The sequence below is a fragment of the Desmodus rotundus genome, chromosome 12, assembly GCF_022682495.2.
Source record: "Desmodus rotundus isolate HL8 chromosome 12, HLdesRot8A.1, whole genome shotgun sequence".
NCBI classification, from domain to species: Eukaryota; Metazoa; Chordata; class Mammalia; order Chiroptera; family Phyllostomidae; genus Desmodus; species Desmodus rotundus.
In genome coordinates, this window is record NC_071398.1 from 74,136,607 (window position 1) to 74,164,439 (window position 27,833).

The 27,833-nt window shown below is 45.7% G+C and overlaps 1 protein-coding gene across 7 annotated transcripts in view; it reads right to left on the reverse strand.

Moving 5' to 3' along the window:
- The window catches only part of ATP2B4 (ATPase plasma membrane Ca2+ transporting 4), a 96,920-nt gene that overhangs the window by 11,631 nt on the left and 57,456 nt on the right, over positions 1-27,833 (reverse strand). For all 7 annotated transcript variants that reach the window (XM_053914773.2, XM_045182229.3, XM_024574948.4 and 4 more), the window contains 18 exons: positions 25,959-26,156; positions 25,123-25,380; positions 24,540-24,665; positions 23,982-24,107; positions 22,802-22,837; positions 21,110-21,271; positions 17,849-18,063; positions 17,261-17,503; positions 16,410-16,651; positions 15,360-15,591; positions 14,243-14,422; positions 13,448-13,535; positions 12,641-12,747; positions 5,939-6,130; positions 5,279-5,492; positions 4,531-4,742; positions 3,500-3,607; positions 1,487-1,663 (listed from right to left, as the gene is read on the reverse strand). In XM_053914773.2, coding sequence (XP_053770748.1) covers positions 1,487-1,663; positions 3,500-3,607; positions 4,531-4,742; positions 5,279-5,492; positions 5,939-6,130; positions 12,641-12,747; positions 13,448-13,535; positions 14,243-14,422; positions 15,360-15,591; positions 16,410-16,651; positions 17,261-17,503; positions 17,849-18,063; positions 21,110-21,271; positions 22,802-22,837; positions 23,982-24,107; positions 24,540-24,665; positions 25,123-25,380; positions 25,959-26,156 — 3,116 coding nt within the window. The remainder of the gene's footprint in view (positions 1-1,486; positions 1,664-3,499; positions 3,608-4,530; positions 4,743-5,278; positions 5,493-5,938; positions 6,131-12,640; positions 12,748-13,447; positions 13,536-14,242; positions 14,423-15,359; positions 15,592-16,409; positions 16,652-17,260; positions 17,504-17,848; positions 18,064-21,109; positions 21,272-22,801; positions 22,838-23,981; positions 24,108-24,539; positions 24,666-25,122; positions 25,381-25,958; positions 26,157-27,833) is intronic.

Sequence of the window (27,833 nt, forward strand, 5' to 3'; positions counted from 1 at the left end):
TGAAAACTGGTAGTGGAGAAGGAAGATGCATGAATCTCAAGGCTCCAGGATAGAAGGTTGGCTGGGAGCCAGGAGACACTGGCATGAGGGGGTCTTGGCTGGGAAAGAAATCAAGTAGTAGAAGAGGGGGCAGAGGATCCTAAAGGGAAAAAAAGCAGACAGGTTATTTTGAAAACAGCAGACCTGAAGGAAAGCACTGAGGCCTTAGTGACAGGAGCCAAAGGTGCCAGGTTCCCTGGGCACATGAGGCCATTGCTGGACGGCCTCAGCAGCCTGCAGAGTAGGGGGGCGGATATTAGAGGGGAATTGTGTGGGGGCGGGTGGCAGGGGGAGGCTCTGGATGTCCCGAGGCAGTATTTATGGGCCATAGGGACTTTTCTCTCTGGCAGGAGGAACTTGAGAGAGGGGAAAGGTGTCCCAGTGTTTTCCTACCTGGTCCCTCTTTCCCACTTCCATCTGTTGTCTGGACTATGGGAGGCAAGTGCTCAGCAGGCATTTAGTTTAGAGTATCCAAAGAACCTGTCTTCTCTATGCACTAAGGAGAGGAGGTGGGCTTGACTAGGGAACTTTCTAAATATCTGCAAGGCTAATTTGAGAGTGAAACTTATTTCTGGATCTTCAGCCAGTCAGTACAGGGGCCTGTTCTCTGGACAGCACCCTTGAGATCTTGGGAATTAAAGTTTCTTGGGGTGGGGAATTTCAGGACTAACACAATAGAGGTATGTGGGGCAAGAACAGGGAGTGGGGTAGGATTCTCAATGCCTAGAGCAGCCCATTCACCCACAAGGTAGATACAGTTGCATGGAAAGGGGGGAAGCTATAGGCAGGGGATGTAAGAGCATCAGGAGCAGCTTCTCTCCCATTTCAGAAATTGCAAGAAAAAAAGTTTGAAGAAATGATAGCTTCCTTTTGGGGAAGTAAGTCTGAATCCTGCAAAAGACACTCAGGCATTGAGAAACTATTGTTATTTATATATACTTAGCCATCAGATTCCCCACTATGACCTTAAATTTCAAGTGGGGAAGATGTAAGAGGTTGAGTTTCTTTTACAAAGATCCTCCCAGGTAACATCTACATTACCCTAACTGCAGCTTGAGGATATACATTAAGCGTCTGCTGGGGCAGCTGGCATAGTGATACTGTCTAACTCCTTCCTTCTGGAGGGTAGGGAAAGACTCTGAACTTTTCCTACCCTGGGTTAGGTCTAGTGCTTACAACAGACCCACGCAGGGAGCTTGCAGTGGACATTAGAACCAACCCAAAGCTAAAGGCCTATGCTCTAGACCCTACAACTATGGTGCTCTCAGAGGGGCTTATGCAACTGCCTCTGCCCCATGTGTCCTCATGCTAGGCAGCTAGGGCTGCCCATTAGTAGCGGGCCTTGAAGGGAAGAGATGTTGGCCACCAAGAGTTGCTACCCTCCCCAAACTTCCCGAGATGGGGAGATTTCTTCTCCCACAGTGAGGCTGGGCTACTATCTGAGTACCTGAGTCTGGATACGGTTCAGGCCCCGGAACCAGAGGATCTGGCCTCGGCGTAGCTCCATCTCTGCATGGTCAATCTCGTCTAGCCCTTCTGCATCCTTGGTGATCTCCTCTTTGGTAATGCCATGCCCAGCCTCCTTCAGGAACTTCAGGGATTGGGTAGGTATTGTGGAGATTACCTGAGAACAGGTACAACAAAAGGAGAAACACCAGAATGAGGGTGAAAAGAGCTGTCATTCAACTTACACAGGTCAGGATCTTTGCCCCATGACCCATCCCACTGGAGGAATAGCAGGAGAAGCACCAGTCCATTCAAGCAGCATTCACCAAGGGCCAGTTCCCCGAGAAGGTTTTCTGTATGTGTGGACATCCAAAGCGGACTTGTATTTTAGTACTCGACCAGTCATCTGCCTACTTATGCTTCATTCTCTTCCTTTCCATTTTGCCATGTATCCTTTCAGAGAAGAACTCTGATGCATGGTACAGAGTAGGAAGGGGTACAGACCAGGCTGAGGGGGAAAACACATCTGGGGACAGGATGGTCACATTACATGTGTTTGGGTAAGGGGAAGAAACGGTGTTGGAAAAGACTGAGCCTCTTCTTAGTTCCCACATGCAAGGTAATTCCTGTGTTATAAAACTGTACTGAAAGGATACTAAAAGTCTTTTTGGGCTTGTGATGAGGAAGTAAGTGGGACAGGCCATGGAAGAAAGGACATATGAGTATTACCCAAGCCATGGAGCAGTAGGGCAGGCTTGCAATTCAAGATAAATCACTCAGTCAGCTCATTCCCTGTTAATTAGTTCTGTTTTACATACAAGGAGGAGCAGACAGGGCTCAGATGGGAAAGAGGGGCCCAACATGGACCCAGGTGTTTTGAAACAGGAAGAATGTCAAAGTTCTGCTTTCAGATGTTGGAAGGAGTTACTGTGATACAGGAAGAAGGCTGTCACCTCTCATCAAGGCCACATAGTCACATGTGAGACTAGACTCAGATGAGAGTTTCAAACAGTAGATGAAACAACCAAGCTTCACCCTACTGTAAGCTGCTTTAGGGACCCACTGGTAAACAAACGTCAGCAAGCAGAACAGGGTGGAGGGACTTGGGTTACTAACTGGGACAGTACTTAATTAGGGAGGCACCTAAGAGGTACGAAAGAAACAACTAGCAGGTCTCTGGGGGAAAGTCTGTAGCCCTGGGGAGGAACCTCTGGGGTCACTTAGAGCAAAGCAGGAGACTTACAAAGTGGTACTGGGAAAGGAGTGGAACTCTTACCAGATCTGGTGATATTACTATAATATTAACAGCTAACATTTATTGAGTACTTACCAGTAGTAGATATTGTTCTAAGTCATTTCTGTACAGTAACTGGTTTGCTGATTGACAACAATTAACAACGACCCAGTTATCCTGAGTTGAGGAGACTAAGGCACATAGTGGTTAAGAAACTTGTTCGAAGTTCACCTTGTGAAAAGGAGAGCTGGAACTCAAACTCAGGCAGCCAATCCAACACCCATGCTCTGAGCCGTATGCTATCCTGCTTTTCTAGAGATCTCATGACCCTGGATTTCTTTAGGTGAGAGCCAGGCATTCAACCCAGGGAAGGCCATGGTGAGAAGGAGAGGAGACGAGGGGAAGTCTTCAGCTATGTCAGCAGAGTAGCCAGGGCCAGACTGCAGCTTCGTTAGAATAAAGACATATGCTTTGTAAACTCCTCTACTTCTAAAATCCTTACTTTATTATTATTATTATTATTATTATTATTTTAAGCAAAATTTCATTGAAAATTTCCACTCCCATCTCAGAGAAGCTAAGGGATTTGCTTGCCTCCAGGCCTGATTAGAGAAATCTGAAGTCTCTAAAATGGTGATCATTGATCATTCTACCCCAGGATCCTATATGATGGAAAAATCTTAAAAACCTGAGGGGTGGGGAGGAAAGGAGAAGACGTCTGCAGGTGGTGCGAATGCAGGTGGAGGGAGGGCCACACTCTCCCCCAAAGTGGTCACTCACCTGGCCCCACAGCAGTTCTCCAATGCCAATGAAGAGACACCAAAACCACTGGGACACGGTGAGCCTCGTACAACTGAAGGGTTTACCCCCAAATTCCACGATGAAAATCTAGAACAGAGAAGGGGTCGCCCGCCATTAGGAAGGTAAGTAACAGGTAGGTAGCCCTCCAGCCAAGGCCATCAGAGCCACATAACCCCTTACCCAAGGATCCTTGTGCTCTAAGTCCTGATGTGCTTGTTGGGAAAGGAGAAAGAAAAAGTCCGGAAGGAGAAAAGGGGAGACAGACACAGATAGTCTTTAAGCACTCTGACAGGGGGACAGCCAGTTACTATGAAAATCGGCGTTTTAATGTAAGAGCTGGGGGAGCAGGGAGAGCTAGAGGCTTCTTGTGAATAAAGCCAGGGGGGGACAAAGATTAGGCACAGTGATGGAGAAGAGGAACTGAGGATGGGGGTGAATAAGGGGGTTACCCAGCTGAGGGGTGAGGCAGGAGCTCATTTTGTTATAGGGTGAGCTCATAATCTCTTGTATCTGCAGATGTTTAAGCGTACTTCTGACCAGGGCAAGAAAGAAGGGCCCAATCCTCTTGCCACCAGGGCAGCCACTCTCTTGACCCCGGTCCCCACAGGAGCCCAAGCAGGCTCATCTGTCAAGTACACGTGCACCCTCCCATCACTTCTCTTCCTCTGTGAACTGCACAGCGCTTTCTCCCAGGACAGCCCACACAGCACGTACGTGCACACACAATGCCTGCTCACGGGAGGTGTGGAAAGGGGGCAGAAGACAGTGACCCTCCTCATGGTTGCTTTGAGAGATTTCTGTGTTTAGAAAGATAATGAGAGGATTCTACAACTCTTATTTTATTAGCTACCAACGTGTGCCTTGTACTGGAGCACTCGACACAGAAGTTCCACTGCCTGATTCCCCATGACTCCCTCATTCCTTTTCCTGGGTACTTAGGAAACCCTGGCTGCCAGCTTCTGGCCTGTATCACACCAGACTTCCTACCCCAGCTCAAGCCAGAATCTCACCTGGCTGATGAATGTGCCCAAAACCACAGAACAAAAGATGAGGTTGCGGAAGATGCCTGCAAAGACATTCCTCTCTCCGTGGATCTTGCGTGAGTTGATTTCATTGAAGAGCTGCATCAGCACAAAAGTGTTGAAAATAATGGTGTAGTGCTGGCTGGGTGGGGAATGTAGAGGTGCATTCCTCCCATTATCAATGTCAAAGAATTTCTCACCTGGTGGAGAGAGGGGAATCACTGGAAGGTAAGTGTGATCTCAAGGAGTCAGGTTGAGTCAGAACATGGTGTGGCCAACCGCCGCTGCTGATGGTTGGTGTCCATTTGGACTGGTCAGTACTTGAGCTACGCTAATTATTAAATATTTTAAATGTTAGCCCCGAGCTCAACATATCTGACCCTTGCTCCATTGCTGTGTGCCCTGCTGTAGTGCAGCATGGTGGTAAAACTATGTGCACCGGAGTCAGGCAGACATAGGTTTGAATCTCAGTGCCACTATTATGTGACCCCAGCTCTCGTTTTATAGTCTATAAGAACTGAAGCTATCCTTGTGAAATTCTTAACAGAAGTACATAAACTAGCATAACATGCCCTGCAGCGAGAACAGAGGGCACGCTCAGGGAGTGAAGCTGCTGTTCCTACTAGTCTTGTGCTTAGCTTGCTCCCCTACTGCCTTCTGTCCTTGGGCCATTCTCTGTCCCATCACCATCCAGCACCCCAAGCACCACCTCACCCAGTCTCCACCCTCAGCTCACCGGCAAAGACAAGGAAAAAGATGACTGTGAGCTGATAGACCGCATGGCCCAAGATGTTCTTCATCATAGTCCGTGAGATCAGAGGCTTATTTCGGCCGTAGGGGCGACGCTTCAATAGAGACTCTGTGGGAGGCTCTGTGGCCAAGGCCAATGAGGCAAACGTATCCATGATTAGATTAACCCACAGCATCTGCACAGCCTTCAGTGGGGAATCCTGGTGGGAAGAAGAACCAGTCTTTTCAACTTTCCTCAGAAACCACCTCACCTCACTCATTAACCTCAGTCTTATCCTCAAGATGGCCTAGCTACTGTTATCCATCTAGAGTTTGGGACTGGCCACTTATTAGCTGAGTGCCTTGAGAAAGATACTTAACTTCTCTGAACCTTGGGTTCCTCACCTGTGAAGTGAGGACATGTATGCTGCAAGGTTGTTTTAGAGAAACAGAGGTAATACATGTAAGTGCTCATCACAGTGGTGGAGATGTGAGCACTAAATTAAGCATCTAAAGAGAGTGGGCCTAGTAGAGCTAATTCCTGCCCCACCAGCACTGGGAAACTGTCCTTACTCCTCAGTAGATATACTGTTGCCCATTCCCCATGTTTCTTAGCCCCTGCCTCATCTCTTCCACTTCAGCCCCTCTCCACACACAATCCCTTCACCTGAGTGATGCAGGCTCCGGTGAAGGCCACGATCACTGCCACCACATTGACCGTGAGCTGGAACTGCAGGAACTTGGAGATGCTGTCATAAACATTTCGTCCCCACATCACTGCCTTCACAATGCTGGTAAAGTTGTCGTCTGTTAGGATGATGTCTGATGCCTCCTTGGCCACATCTGTGCCTGCAATACCCTGAGGTAAGAAGGGGAAGGAAACTGAGGAACTGGATAAAGCAGAGTTTCCCAGCATTCTGAATCGTGACACCATTTCTTGACCTCCAAGAAGCTTCCAAACTAGGTCCAACACTAGAGGGCTCACTAACCACACAAATACTGAGGACTAAACCATGTATTTCAAGTTCTTTTCTTTCCCAAAGAAAATGAAGGGAAAATGTGTCCTTGTCATTTTACAGAAAAGAGGGCTGTGGCTTCATGCTACCACCTTACTCTTGAACCCAGATTGCAAATTACAGTTATCTTTGATATTCTTCTCTCTCTTCCCTCCTACACCCCAACCTTAGAAACAAATTAAAAGATAGGGAATAAGTCCTATCTATTCTACCTCCAAATTTTAAAACTTTGCTGCCACTGCCAGTATGTCATTTAAGTCCTTGCTTCCCCCAACTTTAAGTAGGAGAAGTAGCCTGGCAGCAAAGCTCAGAAGTTTGATCCTTATTCAAAATCTTGCCACTGGGAAACTACTGAAGGATTGTGAATAGACATATCAGGGGTTGAAATCTGTGTTTTGGAAACAGTGAACTTGCTGGTCTGGCGAGAAGAGCCCTCAATAAGTGTACCCTGATTTATTTTCCAACCTGCTCTCATATAGCTTTCTGCTCAAGACCCACTGGTTTATTCACAATTCCCCCAATCTCTCAATCACTTTTAAAGCCTAGATTTCTACTAACACCATTTCCCCAAGTCTGGAACATCCTCTTTACCCATCTACTTAAATCCTACCTATCTTTAATGTTCCATTCAATTAAGCTCTACTGGCTTTGCAAAGCTGTCCCTAACATCCCCAGCCTGTATTTCTATTCCATGTCTTGGGACTTGTGTAACCCACAGAAGAGCTTATTCATTAATTTGGCTTGCATTAGTACATTACTGGTTCTCTTTACCTGGTAGTACTACTTTCCTATCCAGATAGCACCAAATATCTGTTAGACTATACAGTTCAGTTGCCCCATCAAAAAGTTCTCTGATACACTCACACATGCTGTACCATGCACTGTAAAGAGGAGGAAAAGAAAGGAGGAATATCTCTATAGACTACTACCATTAAATAATCTCCAAGTTACGTTAGGTGAAGAAAGCAAGATGGCAAAAAGAGTGCATAGTATGTGTATAGATAAGAACAGACAGACTATAGATAAGTATCACTCATCTAAGAGGGTGAGATACAAATATACTACTTTTCAAATTTAGTTTATAGGAGCCAACAGAAGGATAACCCAAAAAGTAAAGAAATAAGTTACCTGTGGGGTTAAAAGGGAAGCAACAGGGTGGAGGTGATAGGAATAGAAGCTAGATTTCTACGAATAAATCTTGTTTTCTGTATTTGACTTTGGAACTATATAACTACTTTATACAAGTATTAAAAAATTGAGTTTAAAAAGCAATCTCTAAATTGGAAAGCAACATGATATAAGTGAACTGGTGTAACCAGTTGGTAGCACAAGCACACAAAGGAAAGTCCCAAATGACTTTTTAAAAACATAGTAAGTTGATGGCACATCCTTTAGTAGGATATACCTGCAGGGTAAAAAGAACTATAAAAAAACTTTTAACTGTTTTTAGTAGAATAATAGTATTATTGTTGCTCTTTTGAAGCTATTATATATGTTTTAGCAAATGAAGCAAATAATTATGTTAATGTCCTTAGGAATCAAAATTTTCAGCTTAAGAGATATAAATATTAAATCAGGGAAGTTTAAATTAGGAAGTTAAAGTTCTATGACTCTAAATTTGAATTGCAAATACCAATATGAATTCATGAAGGATCTTATTTTATTTTTAAAGATTTTATTTAGTTTTTTTTTTTTTTTGAGAGAGAGAGGAAGGGAGGAAGAAAGAGAGGGAGAGAAATGAAATACCGATCAGCTGTCTCCTGCACGTACCCTGACTGGGGACCGAACCTGCAACCAAGGCATGTGCCCTGAACAGGAGTTGAACTGGCAACCTTTCACTTTACGGGACGATGCCCAGCCAACTGAGCCACACTGGTCAGGGCAAAGTATTTTATTTTAAAAGAGGAACACAAAAGAAATATGTGAGACATATTTCCTAGCTTTGACCACTGCTAAGGTTTAGAAATAATGATTTACTCAGTAGAATGGATCATCCTGATATTCAGATTGTGATCTCTAAATGCCATTTCTCACAAAAATGAATGAAGACTCCTTTGAGAAATGGATGATTCCAGGTCTAGGTCAAGAAATACACATGATGATTCTGGAAGAACTTATCATACAAAAAACCAACTAAGCTTATTAGAGACAGATGAATTTGTAGCAAATGAATTCAGCAGGGCTCTGGTCCAGCCAAGATGGAGCTGTAGGTAGATACACTTTGCCTCCTCACACAACCAAAAGCAGGACAACGACAAATTTAAAAACAAAAAATTACCAGAACTGCCAGAAAATCAAACTGCATGGAAGTCTAACAACCAAGGAGTTAAAGAAGAAACATTCATTCAGACCCATAGGAAGGGCGGAGACAGGCAGTCAGGTGGAGAGGATGTGTGGCAAGGTGGAGGACTGGGGCAGGCAAGGCTGGTGGCTGGCAGTCCCACATTCGCGTGTGGATAAACTGAAAGGAACAACTGGGGAGCGAGACAGACTGTACAACTCAGGGTTCCAGCCTGGGGAAATACAGCCTCAAAGCCTCTGACTGTAAAACCTGTAAGGGTTGCGGTGGCAGGAGAAACTCCCAGCCTCACAAGAGAGTTCATTGGAGAGACCTACAGGGTCCTAGAATGTACACAAACCCACCCACCTGGGAATCAGCACCAGAAGGATCCAATTTGCTTGTAGGTAGAGGGGGAAGTGACTGAAAGCCAGCTGGACCCATCCCCCCATACAGTACCACACTGAATCTATCTGGGTTGTCCCGCCCTGGCGAACACCGAAGCCTCTGCCCCTTATTTTGTAATAGGTGCACTGAGATAAAGAAATATGGCCCAAATGAAAGAACAGATCAAAACTCCAGAAAAAGAACTAAGTGATGATGAGAGAGTCAACCTATCAGATGCAGAGTTCAAAAACACTGGTAATTAGGATGCTCACAGAAATGATTGAGTATGGCCAAAAAATAGAGGAAAAAGTGAAGGCTATGCAAAGTGAAATAAAGAAAAATATACAGACAACCAGCAGTGAAGGGAAAGAAACTGGGAATCAAATCAACAATTTTGAGCAGAAGGAAGAAATAAACGTTCAACCAGAACAGAATGAAGAAACAAGAATTCAAAAAAATGAGGAGAGGCTTAGGAACCTCTGGGCCAACTTAAAACATTCCAACATGTGAATCATAGGGGTGCCAGAAGAAGAAAAGGAAGAGCAATAAATGTAAAACTTATTTGAAAAAATAATGAAGGAAAACTTCCCCAATCTGGTAAAGGAAATAGACGTCCAGGAAGTCCAGGAAGCTCAGAGTCCCAAAGAAGTTGGACCCAAGGAAGCACACACCAAGGCACATCATAATTACACTACCCAAGATAAAGATAAGGACAGAATCTTAAAAGCAGCAAGAGGAAAAGAGAGAGTTACCTATAAAGGAGTTCCCATAAGACTATCAGCTGAGTTCTCAAAAGAAACCTTACAGGCCAGAAGGGGCTGGAAAGATGTATTCAAAGTCATGAAAGGCAAGGACCTACCTCCAAGATTACTCTGTCCAGCAAAGCTGGACAGATAAGGTCAAGTTAAAGGAGGTCATCATCACTAAGCCCTTATTATATGAAAGGTTAAAGGGCTTTAGTCTAAGACAAAGAAGATCAAAACTAGGCACAGTATCAGCAACTGAATCTAAAGAACAAAAACAAAAATGAAACTAAGCAAACAACTAGAACAGGAACAGAATCACAGAAATAGACATCACACGGAGGGTTATTAGAGAGTGGGGAGAGGATGAGGGAAAAGGTACAGGGAATAAGAAGCATAAATGGTAGGTAGAAAATAGACAGGGGGAGGGTAAGAATAGTATTGGAAATGGAGAAGACAAAGAACTTATATGTACGACCCATGGACGTGAACTAAGGGAGAGGGGGAGAATTTTGGTGGGAGGGGAGGTGCAGGGTGGAGGGGAATAAAGGGGAGAAAAAAATGGAACAACAATAGCACAATCAATAAAATATGGTTAAAAAAAAGAACTCAGCAGGGTTGAGGAGGCTCATGGTGGCCCAATGTGAACATCAAAACAATAATATGGGCAGTGGATTGAAGCATATACTCATATGCTTAAATTTAGAGTTCATAATAATATTTAGAAAAAAAATTCATTGGTCACCTTTGGAGGATCTAAAATGTCAACTCAATATTTTGAAAACTGCTGAATAAAGGAAAAGAATCAAGTATTTAACCCGACTTTTCATGTAGAAACTGAACTTCAGAGTAACCAAAGAATTGATGAGGGGAGGGGCCATTTCTTTTTGGAGAACATTCAAGTTAATAAGTAAAAAAAATCAGAACATCATTGTGTAGCCCCTGCTGATCTAGAAACTGATTGCTTGTACAACTAATTACTAGCTTATAGGAAATACAAGGAACAAAAGGACATGTTAAAGGACACTACAGGGCTATAATCAACAAAACCCATGCTGTGAGGTAGTCTATGTATACAAACAATCTGGTTCCTTCAAAATAGCTGGGAAAAAAAGATGGGAGGGGACTGTGCAGAAGAGAGTTAACATGGCAGGCCCGAGACTGCTATCCTTAGAAAGGTCTGTTTGTGAGTTTGGCATCTGGAAACTTGGTTCACAGAATGCTCCCAGTCAAAACTTAACTGAAATACAATTTTTGTGGTTCACTGTGCCTAGACTTTGCCCAAACAATATGGTTTCTGAACACCTGCTCTCCTTTTGGGAGTCTGGAATCACAGCATGTGCCAGGCAGGAAGTACCTATATGGGCAACCCCAGTAAATCCTAAAGTCTCTGATGAGCTGTCCTGGGCAGAAACATTGCATGTGTTGCTGCATTTTTGTTGCTGGGGGAAGAGCATGGTCTGTGTGACCCCTTATCATGGGAGAGAACATAAAGAAGCCTGCATGTGGATCCCTCCAAACTGTGCTGGTGAATTTCCCCCTTATTATACCCGAACTATACCAATGTAGTAAATTTTAGCCATGAGTACAACTATACTCTATAAGTCCCATGAGTCCTTCTAGTGAGCCCACAAATGTCAAGGGTGGTCTTGGGGACCCGACACGGGGATTCTATGGGATCAGAGGTTCTCAAACTTCTATCAGAATCACTGAGGTCCTATTGAAACAGACTGCTGGGCCCGACTCTAAGCTTTCTGATTCAGTAGATCTGAGGTGGGTCCTGAGAGTCTGCATTTCTATATGTTTCCCAGTATAGCTGGAAGGAGGTATACTTTAAGAATTACTGCTGTAGATAAAGATATTTAAGAAATATATCAAATAATTATAATGTATGGATCTTATTTGGACAAATTATTAAAAACAACATTTATGAAGCAACTGGGGAAATGTGAACTGACTCAATGTTTGATGATAGTAAGGAAGCAATTTTTATGACATGAGGTATGAAAATTCTTTTAAATTTATTTTATCGATACATACTTAACTTTCCGAGACACATACTGACATTTTTTTTGGATGAAGTGACATGATTTGCTTTAGAATAATTCAGCCTGAGATGGAGGAAATGCAGCAGCGGTGGGGGGTGGAGGGTCAGTGAAACGAGATTAGCCAAACGTTGATAGCTGATGCTGGGTGACAGGTACATAGGGATTGATTAAACTTATTCTACTTTTCTATGTTCTTGAAATTTCCTAGAATAAACACTGTTTTTTTGGTTGTTAAACAGAGCACCCTAAAGACAGATTACTTCTTGAATCTCTTTCAACTGCTTAAAAATCACAAACAGTTCAATATAGTGGGGAGGCTTATAGTCACAAACTACTTGAGGGTGAAGATGTACTTTGCAATCTGGGGGCTTCTACATGTCCCTGAACATCAGAATCAACAAGTGTGCCTGTTATGAAGACCCGAATATTTCTGGGACCCACCCCAGACATCACTGAATCAAGGTAGCCAATTGTGGAACCTTGGAATATGTGACTTTAAGTCCACATATGTGAACTTTCCAAGTGATTCTGATGCTCCAAGCCTCGAAAGTAAGAAGCAGAATGATGAACAGTGCTGGCCACAGAGTACATATTCCCTATGGAATATGAATTGTTTACAGTGTGCCTAGGCAGATAACATTACCATGTTCACAGGCAAATTTAAGTTGGTCTTGCTTTCCTGGGTAATGATACTTCCTGATTTCCCTGCCTGTGCTGTCTGCTCTTCATACTTGATGGTTCCCCATTTATACATAGTAGCACTGAGCAGGTAGGTAGGAGAGATGGAGTCTGAGAAACGAGTACAATGTGGGATGTGAAGGTTCAGGAAGCCGTCCTAGCTTCCTGATGGGGAAGGCAGCTTCCAGTCAGACAGAGACACTGCGCTGAGAGCCTTACCATGGCAAAACCAACGTCCGCTTTCTTCAGAGCTGGCCCGTCATTTGTGCCATCACCAGTGACAGCCACCACCTGGCGCTGCTCCCCAACAGTGCTATCAATGATGCCTGGGACAAGCAGACATACCTCAGTCAGTCCATACGTCCCACTTAAGGCCATTTCTTCCCTGATCCCTGTCATCACCTGCCTTCCTACTGCCTTCTTTCCCCCAATGCTGGAAGCTCTATACTATCCTCCAAGGGCAGTACCTTGTTTTATGAGTAGTACTCTGAGTGAAGAAAGTCTGTCCGGTGCCCCAAGACAGCTATTATGTGGTACAAAAGCACCAAATGATTTGAAGGCAGAGACCTGGGGTTAAACTGTACCACTCCCACTTACTAGGTGGGCAGTTTGGACTCAAATGTCCTTATTTGCAAAATGAAAATAGTCTAACCTGCCCTGTATAGTTCATAGCATCACTGGCAAACAAGATACAGGGTGGAGCAAAGGGGTTCACAATTGTGAGTAGGCAAAACACAGTTTATTTTTGTATTATTATGTATTAATTATTGTATTATTTTCCATACGGATAACTGTAAACCTATTTTTGCCCCAACCTGTATGATAATGTTTAAACATAACTTTACTATAAAACTTCCCCAGGGGCTCAGGTATCTGCTAAACTGTATATTCTCCCCATGAGCCAGGGAGTTCTCCTAGGACCTCCCTATTTAGGGTATGAAAGTTGCTTTGGCTGAAGGTTTTTATCTGTCCCTGCCACAGCCTGCCTTCCTCTACCCCAGTCACCTAGTCAGGAGCTGACCTCACCTTTCACCAGTGTATGCTTGTCAGTGGGGGAAGATCGCGCCAGGACTCGAAGCTTAGGCCAAATCTTGTCCAGCTTTTCTTGCTCCACCTGCCAATACCAGAACATACCTGGGTCAGTCAAGCTCAGAACAGCCATCCAGGAAAACCTTTCTTTTCCATACACTCCAAGCTGCTGGAAGATCTGATACTCCATGGCGCAGGGGGAGTGTGAGCCTGGCCTCCAGTGCAGAAGAAGCAGCCGACTTAGTCTCCAAGGGCAGATTCACTGATGGTGACCGTTCAGGCCCTGCTCTCCTCCCAGTTCCCTACCTGGGAGCCAATCCCCTATTTCTTAGGCCCTTGCCAGTAGGTAAGCCACAGTTAGCTGTTGGCTCAGGTGATAAAGTGATGCTTCTGAGGTCTTAGGTTTGATTTCTAGATAGACCAGGAAGCTTTGGCCCGCTCCACAGCTAGACCACATCCTCTTACAAACCTGTGCCACCTTTAGTCACAGGGCAGTGACACAGGAGGAACGAGGCCAAGGGAAGTCAGTGCAAAACCATCCCATGACTGAAAAAAACCAGAAAGATGTGAAAAGTTAGTGGCACTGTCTCAAAAGCTAGCTTGTGAATGAAGATCATGCTAAGAAAGTTCTCAACTTTACCACCGGCACAGCGTTGGTGGAAGGGACGTTTCACTATGAATAGATTGTAGTTTAAAAACCATCCCTTTTTCCCCATTTGTCTCAGATGACTTACACTAGACCCAGCCCTTCCTTTGTCAAGGGAGGCTCTGGTCCTCTCACCCAGGACCCACCTCGCCCTTCTCATTGCGGATGAGCCGGTTGAATTCTTTGCCTTCCAAGCACAGGAAGTCATCCCCAGGTGTCACAATGCCACACTTGGTGGCAATGGCCCGGGCTGTGTTGATGTTGTCTCCTGTCACCATTCTAACAGTAATGCCAGCTCTTTTGCATTTGGCGATAGCTTCTGGTACCTGTGGAAGGCAAGGCAAGAGGAGAGGAGGAGCTGGGGTGGTGATACTGGTAAGCAGCACCTGGTCAGTGGTGCCTTTGCTGTGGGAGAGGTACCCTGGAAGCAGTGCCATGGGGTGCAGGTCATTTTTACTTGCTCGGTGCCACCTCACTTCTGTCCTACCCGTAACACTCACTTTAGAATTTGCCTCACTGCAGCCTGAGTTGAAGGGGAAATGGGCTTCAGGAGCCAGGTGTAAAAGCTTACTTCGCTACTTACAATCTAGACTCCTTAGCAGGACACATGTGAACTTTTGAGATTTGGCCACTGCCTTCCTTTCTAGCAGAAGTTTTTACCACTCTCCACCCTCCCTGGCCCATGTTCCAACCATATCCATTCTTTGTAGTTTCCCAAATGCTTGACACCCTTTCTTGCTTTTGGGCCTTGACAGGTGACAGACAGTCCATCTGTCTGAACTTCTTAGAAGCAGAGACTTTTTTAATGCTCTAGTGTCCAAAAGAGCGTTTGGCTATTCTGGGGGTGGAGGCAGTGGTGGGGTAGGGGGGGGGGTCCACACAAATGTGTTAATTGAAAGAAGGCATCTAGAAACAAAGCTGGTGTCCTGATTAAGTCAGCCTCCTGACTATTCTTAAGAACCAGAGGATAAGCCCAGTGGAATGTATGCTTCTCACTTCACGTGGCATTAACGTGGGAATGGTCCCTTCTATTATACAGCAATCTGCTGCAGTTCTGTGACGCTAGAAACACAGAAACATCTATCCTTGTGAGAAGCAGTTAGGTAACTTGTGTGGGTCACAACTAGAAGTAGAACCAATATCCTGGTTCCCGTGACTCCTGGTGGTTTCCCAGTAGGTCATACTGGTCCTGCATGTGGATCAAGGGCCGCTGGAAGACTTCCATTGATGTGTTCTCGCCCTTTCTCCAAGCCAAAGCCTCACCTCTGGGCGCACAGGGTCCTCAATGCCCACCACTGCGATACAGGTCAGTTCAGTGAGGATTTCATTCTCATTGTCCCACGGGGGCTCTACATCATTGAAATCTCGGTAAGCTAAGCAGATAGTCCGGAGTCCCTCACAGGCCATGGGCTCAATGACAGTGCGCACCATCTCATCTCGGTCCTTATTCTTGAACGGCACTGCTTCTCCTTTCTTGTCCAGGATTCGATTACACCTGGGGAGGTGCACAGTCAGAAAGCAGCGTTCCCCTCCACCCTCCAGAATCTTTTGTAAACATTCTGGCAGCTCTGCACTACTTCTAAAGAGACACTGTTCCATGGCCAGAAATCTCTAGCCATCACCCCACTGGGTCTGATTTTCCAAGGTTGGGTGGCAGGTAGATAGTGTCCCCAGTATCTAGAATAGTGCTCAGCGGATAGGGTGTGCTCAACAGAAATGTGTTTATTGATAGAAGGTGGCTAGAGCCAAGCTGGGGTACTGGTTAATTCCATTACTGGCCTATACCCATGTAGCTCTGGTACAGTTCTACCCATGTAATGACCCATGGGTAGTCTAGCCACTTTGATTAGGTTATGCAACTTCCCTGTGATTAGAATTGAGAATAAGAAGGAAAAGGGAACAGAGAACTCACATTTCTAGTACTTGCTGTGTGCAAGGTGTTTGCATGCATTGAATCATTTAATTATAGTAACCCTGTGGGATGGGGGGGTGTTACTATCTGTTTGTGGATTAGGAAGTGGAAGTTTGCATGGCCTAGGTCTGAATTCTGGCTGTGTCACTTTGGGCAAGTTACTGAACTCACTGTACTCTTTTTTTCTCATTTGTAAAAACGAGATGATAATAGCATCTACCTCACTGAACTGCGAGAATTAAATAAAATGAGCCACCTCAGGTACTTAAAAACAATGCTTGGCCTAACTAAATGCTCAGATACCAGGAGGCTCATGCATCAGTGAGTCCAGCATGGAGCATATGACCTAGGCCTTCCAGAGGGAGGATCTTGAAGGGAAGAAGGGCGGAAGGAGTGCTCACTTGCGCAAAATGATCTCGGAGGCGCCCTTGCTGTACATGCGGTAGCCACCACTGGGCTTCTGGATGACTGTGCTCATGGACTTGCGTACTGAGTTGAAGGTGTACACCTTGTAGAGCTTCTCCTCGGGCACCTCATTGCGCACGGCATGGTAGTCCTGCTTTAGGTCCGTGACAAAGCCCAGCAGCGCACACTCTGTCTTGTTGCCCACCTGCCGTGGCAGGCCTCCCTCCTTCTCTGGAGGCTGAGAGAAAAACGGACAAGGCAGTATTGAATAAGATGCCTCAACTAGGAAGAGAACTCAGGAAGGAAAGAATTCCCCTTCAAAATTTCACATACATACGCAGAGCCTGGAGTGGGGGTGTGCAGGGAGGATGGCATTTGTTCTTTCAAGGGTAGGCAGATAGTGGTCAGTGGTGGTCCCTGAGTCATCCAGGGCTTTCGGGGTTTTTAGTTTGCCCTGGGATTGGTGCTGGTGTCTCATCCTAAGTGGATATTGTTCTAATACCCTCTCCGAGTTTTTGGAAAGTGAATTCTTTTTCACTCCTGATAAACCCAATGGTGCTATCAGCATGAGGTCTCTCCCTGGAGATAACTGCCTTTATATGGTAATTGGAGGGTATTTCACAGCCATAGATTCCTATTTGTCACCCCCCAGGCCCCTCCCAAATCTACTCCCTTGGATTATTACCTAGTTTCACCCTAAACATGTTCACTTAAGAGTGGGAAATGCAGTGTGGGATGGCTGTTCAGGCAGAATGAACAAGAAAAGATGCACTGTCTCAGAGACTATTAATGTTCCCTCTAACCACCCATTCTAAGTGTCCAAGGAAGTGGCCAAGGAAGAGCTTACCAGGATCTTGGAGGTATAGGCACTGTTGATAGAAATGCCATTGACGATGAGGTCCAGGACCGTGGGCACGAGGGCATCGGGACTTGGGAGCTGATGGTAACGGGTATCTCCGATAAAAGCTTGTACCACAGTCATGCGGTTCATGGTCAATGTGCCAGTCTTGTCAGAGCAAATGGCTGTGGCATTGCCCATTGTCTCACAAGCGTCCAGGTGCCGTACCAGGTTATTGTCTTTCATCATTTTCTACAGAGGACAAGACGAAAGACTTGAGAGGGGACCAACTAAGCTCCCCCAATATAGGTCAAAGACCATTTCCTAGCCAACCTCTCTCCACATTTCAATCTCTTGTCCCACACAAAAATGCAGGATACTATTCTTATGAATCCTCTTTAGATTCTTCTACCGGGTCATTTAAACCCTGATGCAACCATCACAATGGTCCTTCCACAGGGCCAGGGATCTGTGCTCTTATGAGGTGCCATCCAGAGTCCACAGAGGATAGATGGCCTGTCCTTTCATTAAAAGCTACATGGCACCCCCCCTCCCACATCTGTCCTAAAGGAGGAGAAAGTATTGTTCTAGTCTCACCTTCACAGAGTAGGCCAGTGAAATGGTGACAGCCAGTGGCAGCCCCTCTGGCACAGCCACCACCAGTACAGTGATACCGATGATGAAGAACTTGACAAAGTACTGAATGTAGATGGGGGTGCACTCGGCTAGCCATGGTTTGCGCTTTATCACGAAGTTGTCGATCACAAAGTACAGAATCAGGATGAGAACGGTGATAGCAGACATGATCAGGCCTGAACAGGAAACAAGTCACATGAACCCTGGCTCTAGGGCACTCCTAGGTCCCCAGCCAGAGATGGATCGGCATAAGTTGCTGCCTTTGCCACCAATTTTTAAAACCACTGCCTCCAGGAAGTCATGCTAATATCCCCTACCCATTCTTCGGTGCTTGCATATGATGGTGTTGGGGAAAAGACACAGGTTCTAGTCTCAGCACTGCACTAAGTTGACTCGTAGCTTTGGACTACTTACTACTCTTTGACCCTCTCCAGGCCTGTTTCCTCATGCGTAAAGAAGGGGGCTGGCTGGTCTAGTGTTCCGCAATAACATTCTATGATTCTATGTCAGACCTATCCCGTTTCCATAATTCGCAATGCAGTGACCATATTTACCCGTTTCCTAGTAGTTTATCAATGTGGACTTTTCCTGCAGAAGCCTGTGAATGCCAGGCAACCTGCAACTTGGGCACAGCAATGGCCTTATGGTGTTAGCATAGCACCTACAAGACAAACGCCCAGGACAGTGCCTCCTAGCCTTTCTCCTGACCTGCCATAGACAGAGGTGACAATAACAGCACATATTTATATAGTGCTTCCTGGGCCAGGCAAGCACTCTACACAAACTGATCATTTAATAATCCTCACAAGAACCCTGTAAGAGCAGTTATTATTAGCCCCTTTTCTGAGGAAGTGAAGGCACAGAGAGGTTTTTCATATGGCACACGGGTAGGGGCACCAACCATCCTTGTTTGCAGACTGAGCAGTTCCCTGGCATGTGGGAGAACTCAGGAGGAAAAGAACTCCCCTTAAAACTTTCAGTTCTAAAATCAATAAAGGCCCTAGCAAACTGGGCCAGCTGGTCAACCTACACACTAAGGTAAATGGAAGAACCTTCTCAAGGTCTGTAAACAACTGGTCTAGGGGCTCCAGTTGCCCTGGGATCGGTACCTGGGCAGAGGTACCTATATCTCTGGCGCAATATCTGGGAAGAGCTCTGCCTTAAACCACAGTCTGGTTTGAGTCTTCACTTTTCTCGGGGGCCTGAGGAGCAAGGTGAGCGGTGACCAATGCGTATCAATAAGAGGATTCGTTAGCACTTTGCTTCATCAAGCTCAGGGCTAAGGTGAAGCAAACAAAGTCCCTGGGGTACGAAACTGAAGGAAGCATCCCTCTCAGGGTGGCACCAGGCACCTTATTTGCCTCACCTTAGTCCTGGCCTAGCTTGAAATGTAAAATAAAACAACAGAGGTGATAAGCCATCATGAGGCTTGTACTTCCTGCAGAACAGCTTAGGACAATAAGAGGGACTAGGTGGACTCTATTTAATGTTTCAAACCCGTGTGCCAGGCTCAATAACTTGATCCCACACCTGCAATTCATCTCATGCATGTATAGTTTATATTCAAGAGATTTCAGAGTCATCAAAATTAGCTGGGTAAAGGAACCGAATGAATAGGCTAGACTAACGTTGTCTTAACAACCCTCTGTGATGCTTAAAATGGTCTCTATTTACACTGTCCAGTATGGTAGCCACTATTGGCCAATCAAAATAAGGCTAATGTGAACGGAAGAACTGAATGTTTAATTGCATTTAATTTTAATTTAAATAGAAACAGCCAAACATAGTGGCTATGGTAGTGGAGAGCACAAATTCTAGCTACTCAGCGGGTGCTTAGTGGGTCAGCAGCTTTGGCCTCACCTAGTGCTTGTTAGAAATGCAGGCTTTCGGGCCCTGCCCCAGAACTCCTGAATCCGACACTGTGCTTTAACAAGGTTCCGGGTGAACTCTATACAGAGATGTACGGCTAGCATAGGATTGTAGCGAACAGAAGGGTGGGGCCAGGAAGTACTGGGTTGGCCAAAAAGTCTGTATGGTTTTTTCCATAAAATAAAAACTTATTTTTCATTTTACCAATAATTTTATTGATTTGGATATTTGGAGTATGTCGGCTCTCTCCTGTGTGGTATAACATTGCCTGTTCTCAATTAATGTCTCGATTTGATCGCTATCAACTTCAGCTGGACTACCGAGGGTGGAGCACCGTCCACAGATGAATCTCCAGTATGAAACCTCGAAAACCACTTTTGACACGTTTGATCAGTCATAGTGCCTTCTCCATACACTAGAGAAACCTTTGCATTTCAGTTGTGTTTTTTCCTTACTTGAAATAATAAAGCATAATATGCCAAAAATGTTGCATATTTTCTTCCATTTTTAATATTAAAATAGCTACATAAAAATTCAGCAATTTTGATATTTTTAAAAATGCACTGATATGACAGCTGTCACAATATAATCTAACAAAATTGTTTCAAATGAAGTTAAAGTGTTTACCTGTCATAAGCACTACTAGAGCCACTTTTAGAAAAAAACAAATGAACTTTTTGGCCAACTCAATAATTAAATAGTGGCATAAGAATGTACCTAGAGGGATAGGACCACTGCCTTCAGCAATCTTCCTTTTGTTCCCTTCTCCTAACCCCTCCCTCACTCCACACCACCACTGAAAGAATGTAGAGGACAGAGGATGTGGCAGCAAGTGATGGAGAAGCCACTTCCTCCCGTGATACACGAGCGCCTTTAATGACCTTTCTTCTGAAAACAGCATCTGTGGTCACTGTCTCCCTTTTCCCTCCAGTCCTTATTTCAAATTTACAGCTCTGTGCCTGGACTGATGCTACTACTCTGCTAGGGAACTACTTCCAAAAAAACCCCCAGCAGCCTTCTCTACCCTTAAGGAATTTACAAGCCCATACGTGTGACAGGTAAGGTCTCCCTTCTTGGTAATGTAAATCTCTCATGTTGTGATATAAGTTCTTAACTTCCCATTTATTTGGATGAAAGAGACCTCATGGCCTTTAACTCTTATATACAGGGAAACACTTCTCTCTAAAAGTCTAGGAAGTGGGCATAGGGCAACAGAGGCAGAAGAACTGCCTTCCTAGAGTGAACTAGCCACTAAGAAGTTCCAGCTTCCTCTGCCAGACCTGGGTGGTGTGAAGAAAGGAATCCGGGACAGCCTTGATGACCACGACCACCAGAAGGCTCCACCATACTCACCAGCTTTCCCAATCTGAACGGCCAAGCGAGTCAGCTTCCCCTGCAGCACCGACTTCTCCTTCTTGGGTAGCTTGGCCACCTTTTTCTCCTTTTCCTCATTGTCGATCCCCTCCTGGCTGTTGAGTGGCTGGATTTCCAGGGCCACTCCATCCTGAGTCTTTGCTAGGGTGTACACACAAATAGGATGGGTGAGCAGGCCGCGTAGTAGCACTGAGCAGTGGACAGGAGGAAACCAAAACACCCTTCTATCTTCTTCCTGGATACACCTTGGGCCCCTGACATCAGTCCTGACCACTCTCACCCTATGCCAGATAGGGTGCTTGCCTTCGACCCTCTATTAGGGCCCGTGGGATGATATTCTATTAACTGGAGATAAAACGAGGGTGCTTCTAGGTATGGATTTCCTCAGATGGTGCAGCTTCCTGGCACCATCTCAGAGCCCCAAGACAGGTTTATTCTAGAAGAGGATTAGTCATGCCATAAGCACTATTACCAACAACCATCCTTCCTGGAATTTAGTGCTTACAATAGTGAATCTTTATTACTGAAAAGGGCTGAAGGAGAAGGCTGGCAGATATTTCTAGAGCAAAATGGTCCTAGTCTGCTCTGTTCAAAGGTTCATCTCTCTCTATGTATAGACTGCGAGGGAAGAAACACAGACCCAAACATAGGGTGTTTTCCAGTTCCTTCTTAGGTCAGTTGAACAACAGGGGATGGAAATCCATGACAAAGGTAGGGAGGTACAGAGTGGGACCTGGAGTTAGTGTGGGGGAGAGGAAAGAAGCTGGTGTGAGGGATCCCTGGAATAAGAGAAAGAATGGACAAAGACAGACATATAAATCCATTTTTCTTTTTAAAAGAAGTTAAAGAGACCTAACATTAAAGAATTCTCTCTGTGCAGCCCTGGTTCTGTGACGTGACGACTTCATTTTTCAAGACTACTATGATGTGGGTGACAGAGGAAACAAATTTCTAGGAGCTGAGGACAGTAGTTCTCTGGTTCCCTCCCCTCTCCAACCTCACTGCTGCAGAGCTTGGACCCTTTGCTTAGGGTGCCCTTCCTGAGGTACTGTGTCTGCTGTGAGACTCACAAACAAGACAGGGACGGGATGTCAGCACAGCCACTGAAAAAGAAACACACATCAGATCAGGGGGAAGAAAACAGACCGTGGCGAGAAAAAAGGAAGAGGTGGGAAGAGAGGCACAGATAAAAGGCTCTCTCCAAGCACCCGAGACTAGCAGAGAAGGATTCCAGACCAGAAGAGAACACCGATGAGGAAGCTAGCAAGAGGAGGGTGCAGGGACTGCCTACCCCAATGACCTCCACCAGGGGGACCCTGAAGTCTTCCAACCCAGAAGCTGATGACCATTGGTGTTTAAACCTGGCCTAGGGCAATGAGGCGAAAGAGGTCAGCACCCTGGGAAGAAGAGACCAATCCCACACACTCCCGAAAAAACCCTGACTTGAGGTTCCTTGAGCCAACAGCAGAGGGTGCTGTTGTCCCATCTTAGATTTGGACTGGAACCTGAGACCACCCCCAAATCTCTGCACCTTCCTCAGGATGAGGCATCTGGGCCACAACAGCAGGTAACAGATTTATGGTGAGGAAAAGGGAGAAGGCAGATGGCCTGGAAAGGTCTGGTTAGAGTGTAGTAAGGTAGAGATGGTAAATGAGTGGGTGGACAGGTTACCTTTGTTGCGATTTTCAGGGACTCCTTGTTTTTTACCTGTTTGAACAAGAAAGAAAAAAGTGGGGTGGAGACCCAAAGTGACTATTAAGAGATCAGATATCCAGTTTGTCGGTCCTGCTCAGAGCCCGAAAGGGCGACGGCAAAGGGGCTGAGCTGCAGGGAAGGGGATGTGAAGCAAGCTCACATCTCTGCTTACATTCCTTCTCATTCGCTAGGGGGTCTCATGAAGCCAAGGGACATGGAGCAGACGCTCATTCAGGTAAGTGCACATCCGCACCTGAGCTGCCTTCTCCTAGAATATGGCTGCTACTGACCTGAGTTACCTCACCTGGAGGAATGGGGTTGGGGTTAGGAAGCAAGAGGTTTGAACCATTTCTGCCTAATGGCAAAGGTCCTGCAGGGTGTCTCCATGTCAATTCGCCAGCACCAGGCCAGCCTCTTCCTCATTCACCTGCAGGTGGCTGCAGAGACGAACAGTCTAGTTCCTGAGGGAAATGTGCTGTTCCCTTTCCATAAACTGCCCTGCACTAAACAGCCCAAGATGGTCCTCCATCCAAGGGGTAGAGTCCTTCTTTCCTTCAAAGAAAGAAGGAACGCTTAGCGAAAATTGTACATTTGGCTTTACTCTCTTTTTCTCATTTGTCTTCTGTTTTTTTCCTTCCTTCAGGAACAAGTGAATGGCCAAGACAGGACTAACTCCACAGTAGACTTCACCTGTTTGCTCACTCTCCTAGCTGGTTTCTCTTCCACTGACAGCCTGTGGTTTCAGCAGGAATCCAGTTTCATCTCCCGGCCAGTTTTCCCTTGACCCTCATGGTTCATTTGGCCCAGCCCCACCCCCCACAATGTTTGAGGAAGAAAGGGATGGGATAGGAGGAATGCACAGAGGGCATTTGTGGCCTGAGGGCCTAGCCAGTTCACTTTATAACTCACCTCTTTACAACCCACCAATAGGCACAGGGATGGAGGCTCAAATGCAACCTGATTTGGGAGTCTAGAGCCAGAATCTGGTTTTCATCAGAGAACGCTGGAGCACCAGGGTGACATCTTTATCTCGGCAAGGGGGGTGGATATGTGCACTCTTCATCCAGCAGAGTCTTCCGTCCAGATCTGCTCTCTGGTTTCCCACTGTGTCCATGGGGACAGGCGGGAAGAGAATCTCACTCCAAATACCCCTTACCTTTCTTCTTCTTCTCCTCCTCTTCTCCCTCACTGGCCCCCAAGAGGGTAAAGATGATTCCAGTCTGGGAGTTGACACCCACAGCAGTCACCACCATCCGGCCAGAACCTTCCATGACATGGGTCCCTATATGAGAAAGGAGAAGAGGGGAAGAGTGTTGTTTTCACACCTTGCAATGCTTCCTTCTGCCCCTATGGATAATGATACACTCAGCAGATAGAAGAAAAAGGTCAAGAGCTAGGACCATTTAAAATAGAACAAGTAAATTGAGGGAAAAGGAGACAAATGGTCCACTTTAGGGCACGGCTACTTCTCTCACCATCCACTCTCTTCCAGAAGAGCCCTTCCAAGGCCCCTACAGCACTTGCTTCATAAAAAACTTCTTTTAGGTTATCTTACATCCTCATATTTAACCCACTAATATGCCATTGCCCTAGCTGAACCCAGGGGAAGGAGATGCAGCAGGACTGGAAGAGAGAGCAGGGTCCGGATCAGGTCTCTGTAACCTGGCTGTGTGGGAGGAGGCAGAATGGAAACTGAGGTGGCCAAAAGCCATACCTGAGAGCAACATGGGGTCTCTTTCCAGGGACTTCTTGACATGGTCTGATTCCCCAGTCAGAGAGCTCTCGTCAATCTTAAGATCATTCCCCTGGATCAGGATCCCATCTGCAGGCAGCAGGTCACCTAGTGCAGAGAGGGGAAGGGGTGAAGATCCCAGAGGAGGGGGGAACCATCCAATCCCATCTCAGACCCCCCTCCGCACACACAACTACAGGCAATGGCTCACAGAATAGCTAGATAGCCTTTGAAAGACAACTTCAGCTCTGACTTCCTGGAACAAGACCACTTGCTAGGTTTTATAATTTCAAGCAATTACTGATCCCCCAAACAGATTCTTACAGCCTGAATATTATATACTTTTAACCTGAACACACAAAATTCTGAAAATCTTTTGGGAGAGTTTCAGTTATTTCTTTCTTTGAATTTCTTCACGCAACCTCTTTAAACACTAACTTAGAAGCTAACACAATTAGCGGTCATATCTTTTTGGGTCTTTAGCAATTCTTAGCCCCCTTATGCCAAAGGACCTGGCCCTCAAATAGGAAGGGTGGCAAGCGTAGGAGAAACCCAGAGCTCTCACCGTATTTGATTTGGGCGATATCGCCCACCACGATTTCAGCCACAGGGAGCTGGATGATGTGACCATTTCGAATAACGGAGAATTTCTGTTCCTTCTCAATACGGTTCTGCAGCCCTCGGAACTGCTTCTCTTTGCTCCAATCATTGAAGGCCGTCACTAGCACCACGATGATCACCGAGAATAGAATGGCTGCCCCCTCAATCCAGCCGGCTTCTGACTCTCCTTCATCTTCTGGGCTACTTACAGGTAGACCACACTCTAGCCCAGGGAAAGGAAAGAAAGAAAGGGGCTTTTGCTACAATAAAATTGGGGGTAGTGCTTCTGCAATCCCCCAAAATGGCAAGTCAGGGAAAAAGAATAGTAAAAAATAAAACTTTTGGGTAAAAGAGCTACCCTCTGAGGATACTGGAAGACAGCAGGGCATCATCTCATTACCATATAATTACCTATGTTAACCCAAAAGAAGCAAGTGACTAAACAGCACAAAACATGCAATGCAAACTGTAGGCAAGTCACATGAAAGAACTTACTATTCCCAATATCAACAAATGCCATTAATACTGGTGTTGGGCACTTGAGAAGCAGGGTTTTGTTGGCTGGGTGAGGGTAAAGGATTCATGACATTCTGAATAAGGATTTGATGGGAGAAAGGGAAAAAGACCCTGGAATCAGAATGGATTAAAATAATAGCTACTTGTTGGTTTCCTTTAGAGAACCCACCCTGAGTAATGGGGGAAAACTTTCCTGCTATAAAGTCAACCTCCACCACAAAGTGCTTGTTGGTGCTTGTGGAAAGAACCAGATAAGAATCCTGCTGGGCTGTTCAAGACACTCACGTTCATTTTCTTCACCAGGGGGCCGATAGAAGGACAGAACCAGGGAGATGATGGCTGCGATCTCCAGGATGATGAGTGTGACATCTTGAAGGGCTTCCCACACTAATTCTAAGAAGGTCTTGGGCTTTTTAGGGGGGATTAAGTTCGTTCCAAACACTTGTTTACGTTTTTCCAGATCTGCTGGGTTCCCAGATAGACCTGAAAAGGAGACAGGAGTGGGAAGAATGAATGAGAAAAGTGGGGAAGAGAAGAATGATAGAGGAAGGCAGTGCAAAGAACCCTTAAACAAAAAGACCCCTTGCTTCCTGATCTGCCCAAGTATGAGATCCAGTAGGGTGACCTACTACCCCAATTTGTCCAGGGCTCAGAGAGCATGAAACTTTTAGTCCAAAAATGGGCAAACTGAGACAAGTTGGGCACAGAGACCACCCACTCTTCTTAGTCTCCAGGGAAAGCTAACCTGGACCTAAAACTTCATCTCTTGCTCATTGGTATGCACCAGGCTCCAGCTCTAAGAACACAAACATTAAGATGTTTCCTGGGATTCACACAGTCCTCTCTCACATTAACATGGAAATGCTGGTGATGATTTAAAAAGAGAATCTGCCCACTGACTCGCACACACAAAGGCCCGAAAGAACAAGCTATCTGCTCAAGGTCATGCTAGAAGGTGAGGAGACACGCCCCACCAGTTGTCCTGATTCCAAGTCCCAGCAGCTTTAGGAGATCAACGGAAAAGGGACTCTGAGGCTCCAACTCCGGGCACTCCCTTTGCGTACACATAGCCCTCACTTTCTGTCACACACATACAGGAACAAACACACACTACTAAGGGGTACTACTATTCTATTAAGTACTATGTATTTAGAGAAATGCTAGGTATTAAGAGAAGTACTACTATTCGGGTTGAATAAAAAGAGAACAAAATAAGGTGGAGCCACAAAGTTGGACGGTGCACTGTCCTTGATTACCAGCATGCTTCCACTGACACACATATGCTTGCGTACCTGTGTGAGCGCGCACACGTATTCTAGCCGTGTTCCCAGAGACAAAACAGAAATATTCCCGGTACCTTTCTGGGAATAGTTCTGGGTTTCAGGGGTTTACACTCTAAGGGAAGTAGGGAAATCCTAAATTTTAATTGCTGTCAATTGGGTTTTTTTTAGAAAAGATTTTATTTACTTATTTTTAGAAAGAGGGGGAGGGAGGGAGAAAGAGAGGGAGAGAGACACCAATGGGTGGCCCCAGGCATATGCCCTGACTGCGAATCGAACTGGCAATCCTTTGGTTCATAGAGCGGCGCTCAATCCACTCAGCCACACCAGCCAGGGCGTGCTTTTTTCAAGTTGTTTACATGCAACAGCAAATTAGCCCCTTCTTGGCACTTGAAGTTATTGGCTGCACTAGTTGACAGTTTCCCCATAGGCAGGGTGGGGCAACCTTCTTCAGGAAAAAGGGTCACAGATGAGGAGGGTTAGAATCAGACACTGGAGCTTCAAACAGCGCAAAGAAAAGAAGATGACAGGATGCTGCAAGGAGAAAATGGAGACACGGATGCCAGAGGACTCCTTTAGACTCCAGCCAACGTGCAGGGTATTCCACTGCGGGGGTTGGGGGTGAAGCATGAGGGCAGATATCTACTCTCCATCTCCACTGAATAGGACCCCAAAGTGTTATCTTAAATAGCAATAGGCAAGATGTGGGTTAGATTTAAGGAAGGCATTCAGACAAAAAAATAAAATAAAATAAAAGATTTTGAAAACGGGAAAATAAGTATGCAAGGCAGTGTTTATAGGGTCTGGGAAGCCTCTATTTCCCCACCTTAAAAACAAAACCATCAGGAGAGGTACATGAGATGCTCATCTGTCTGGGACC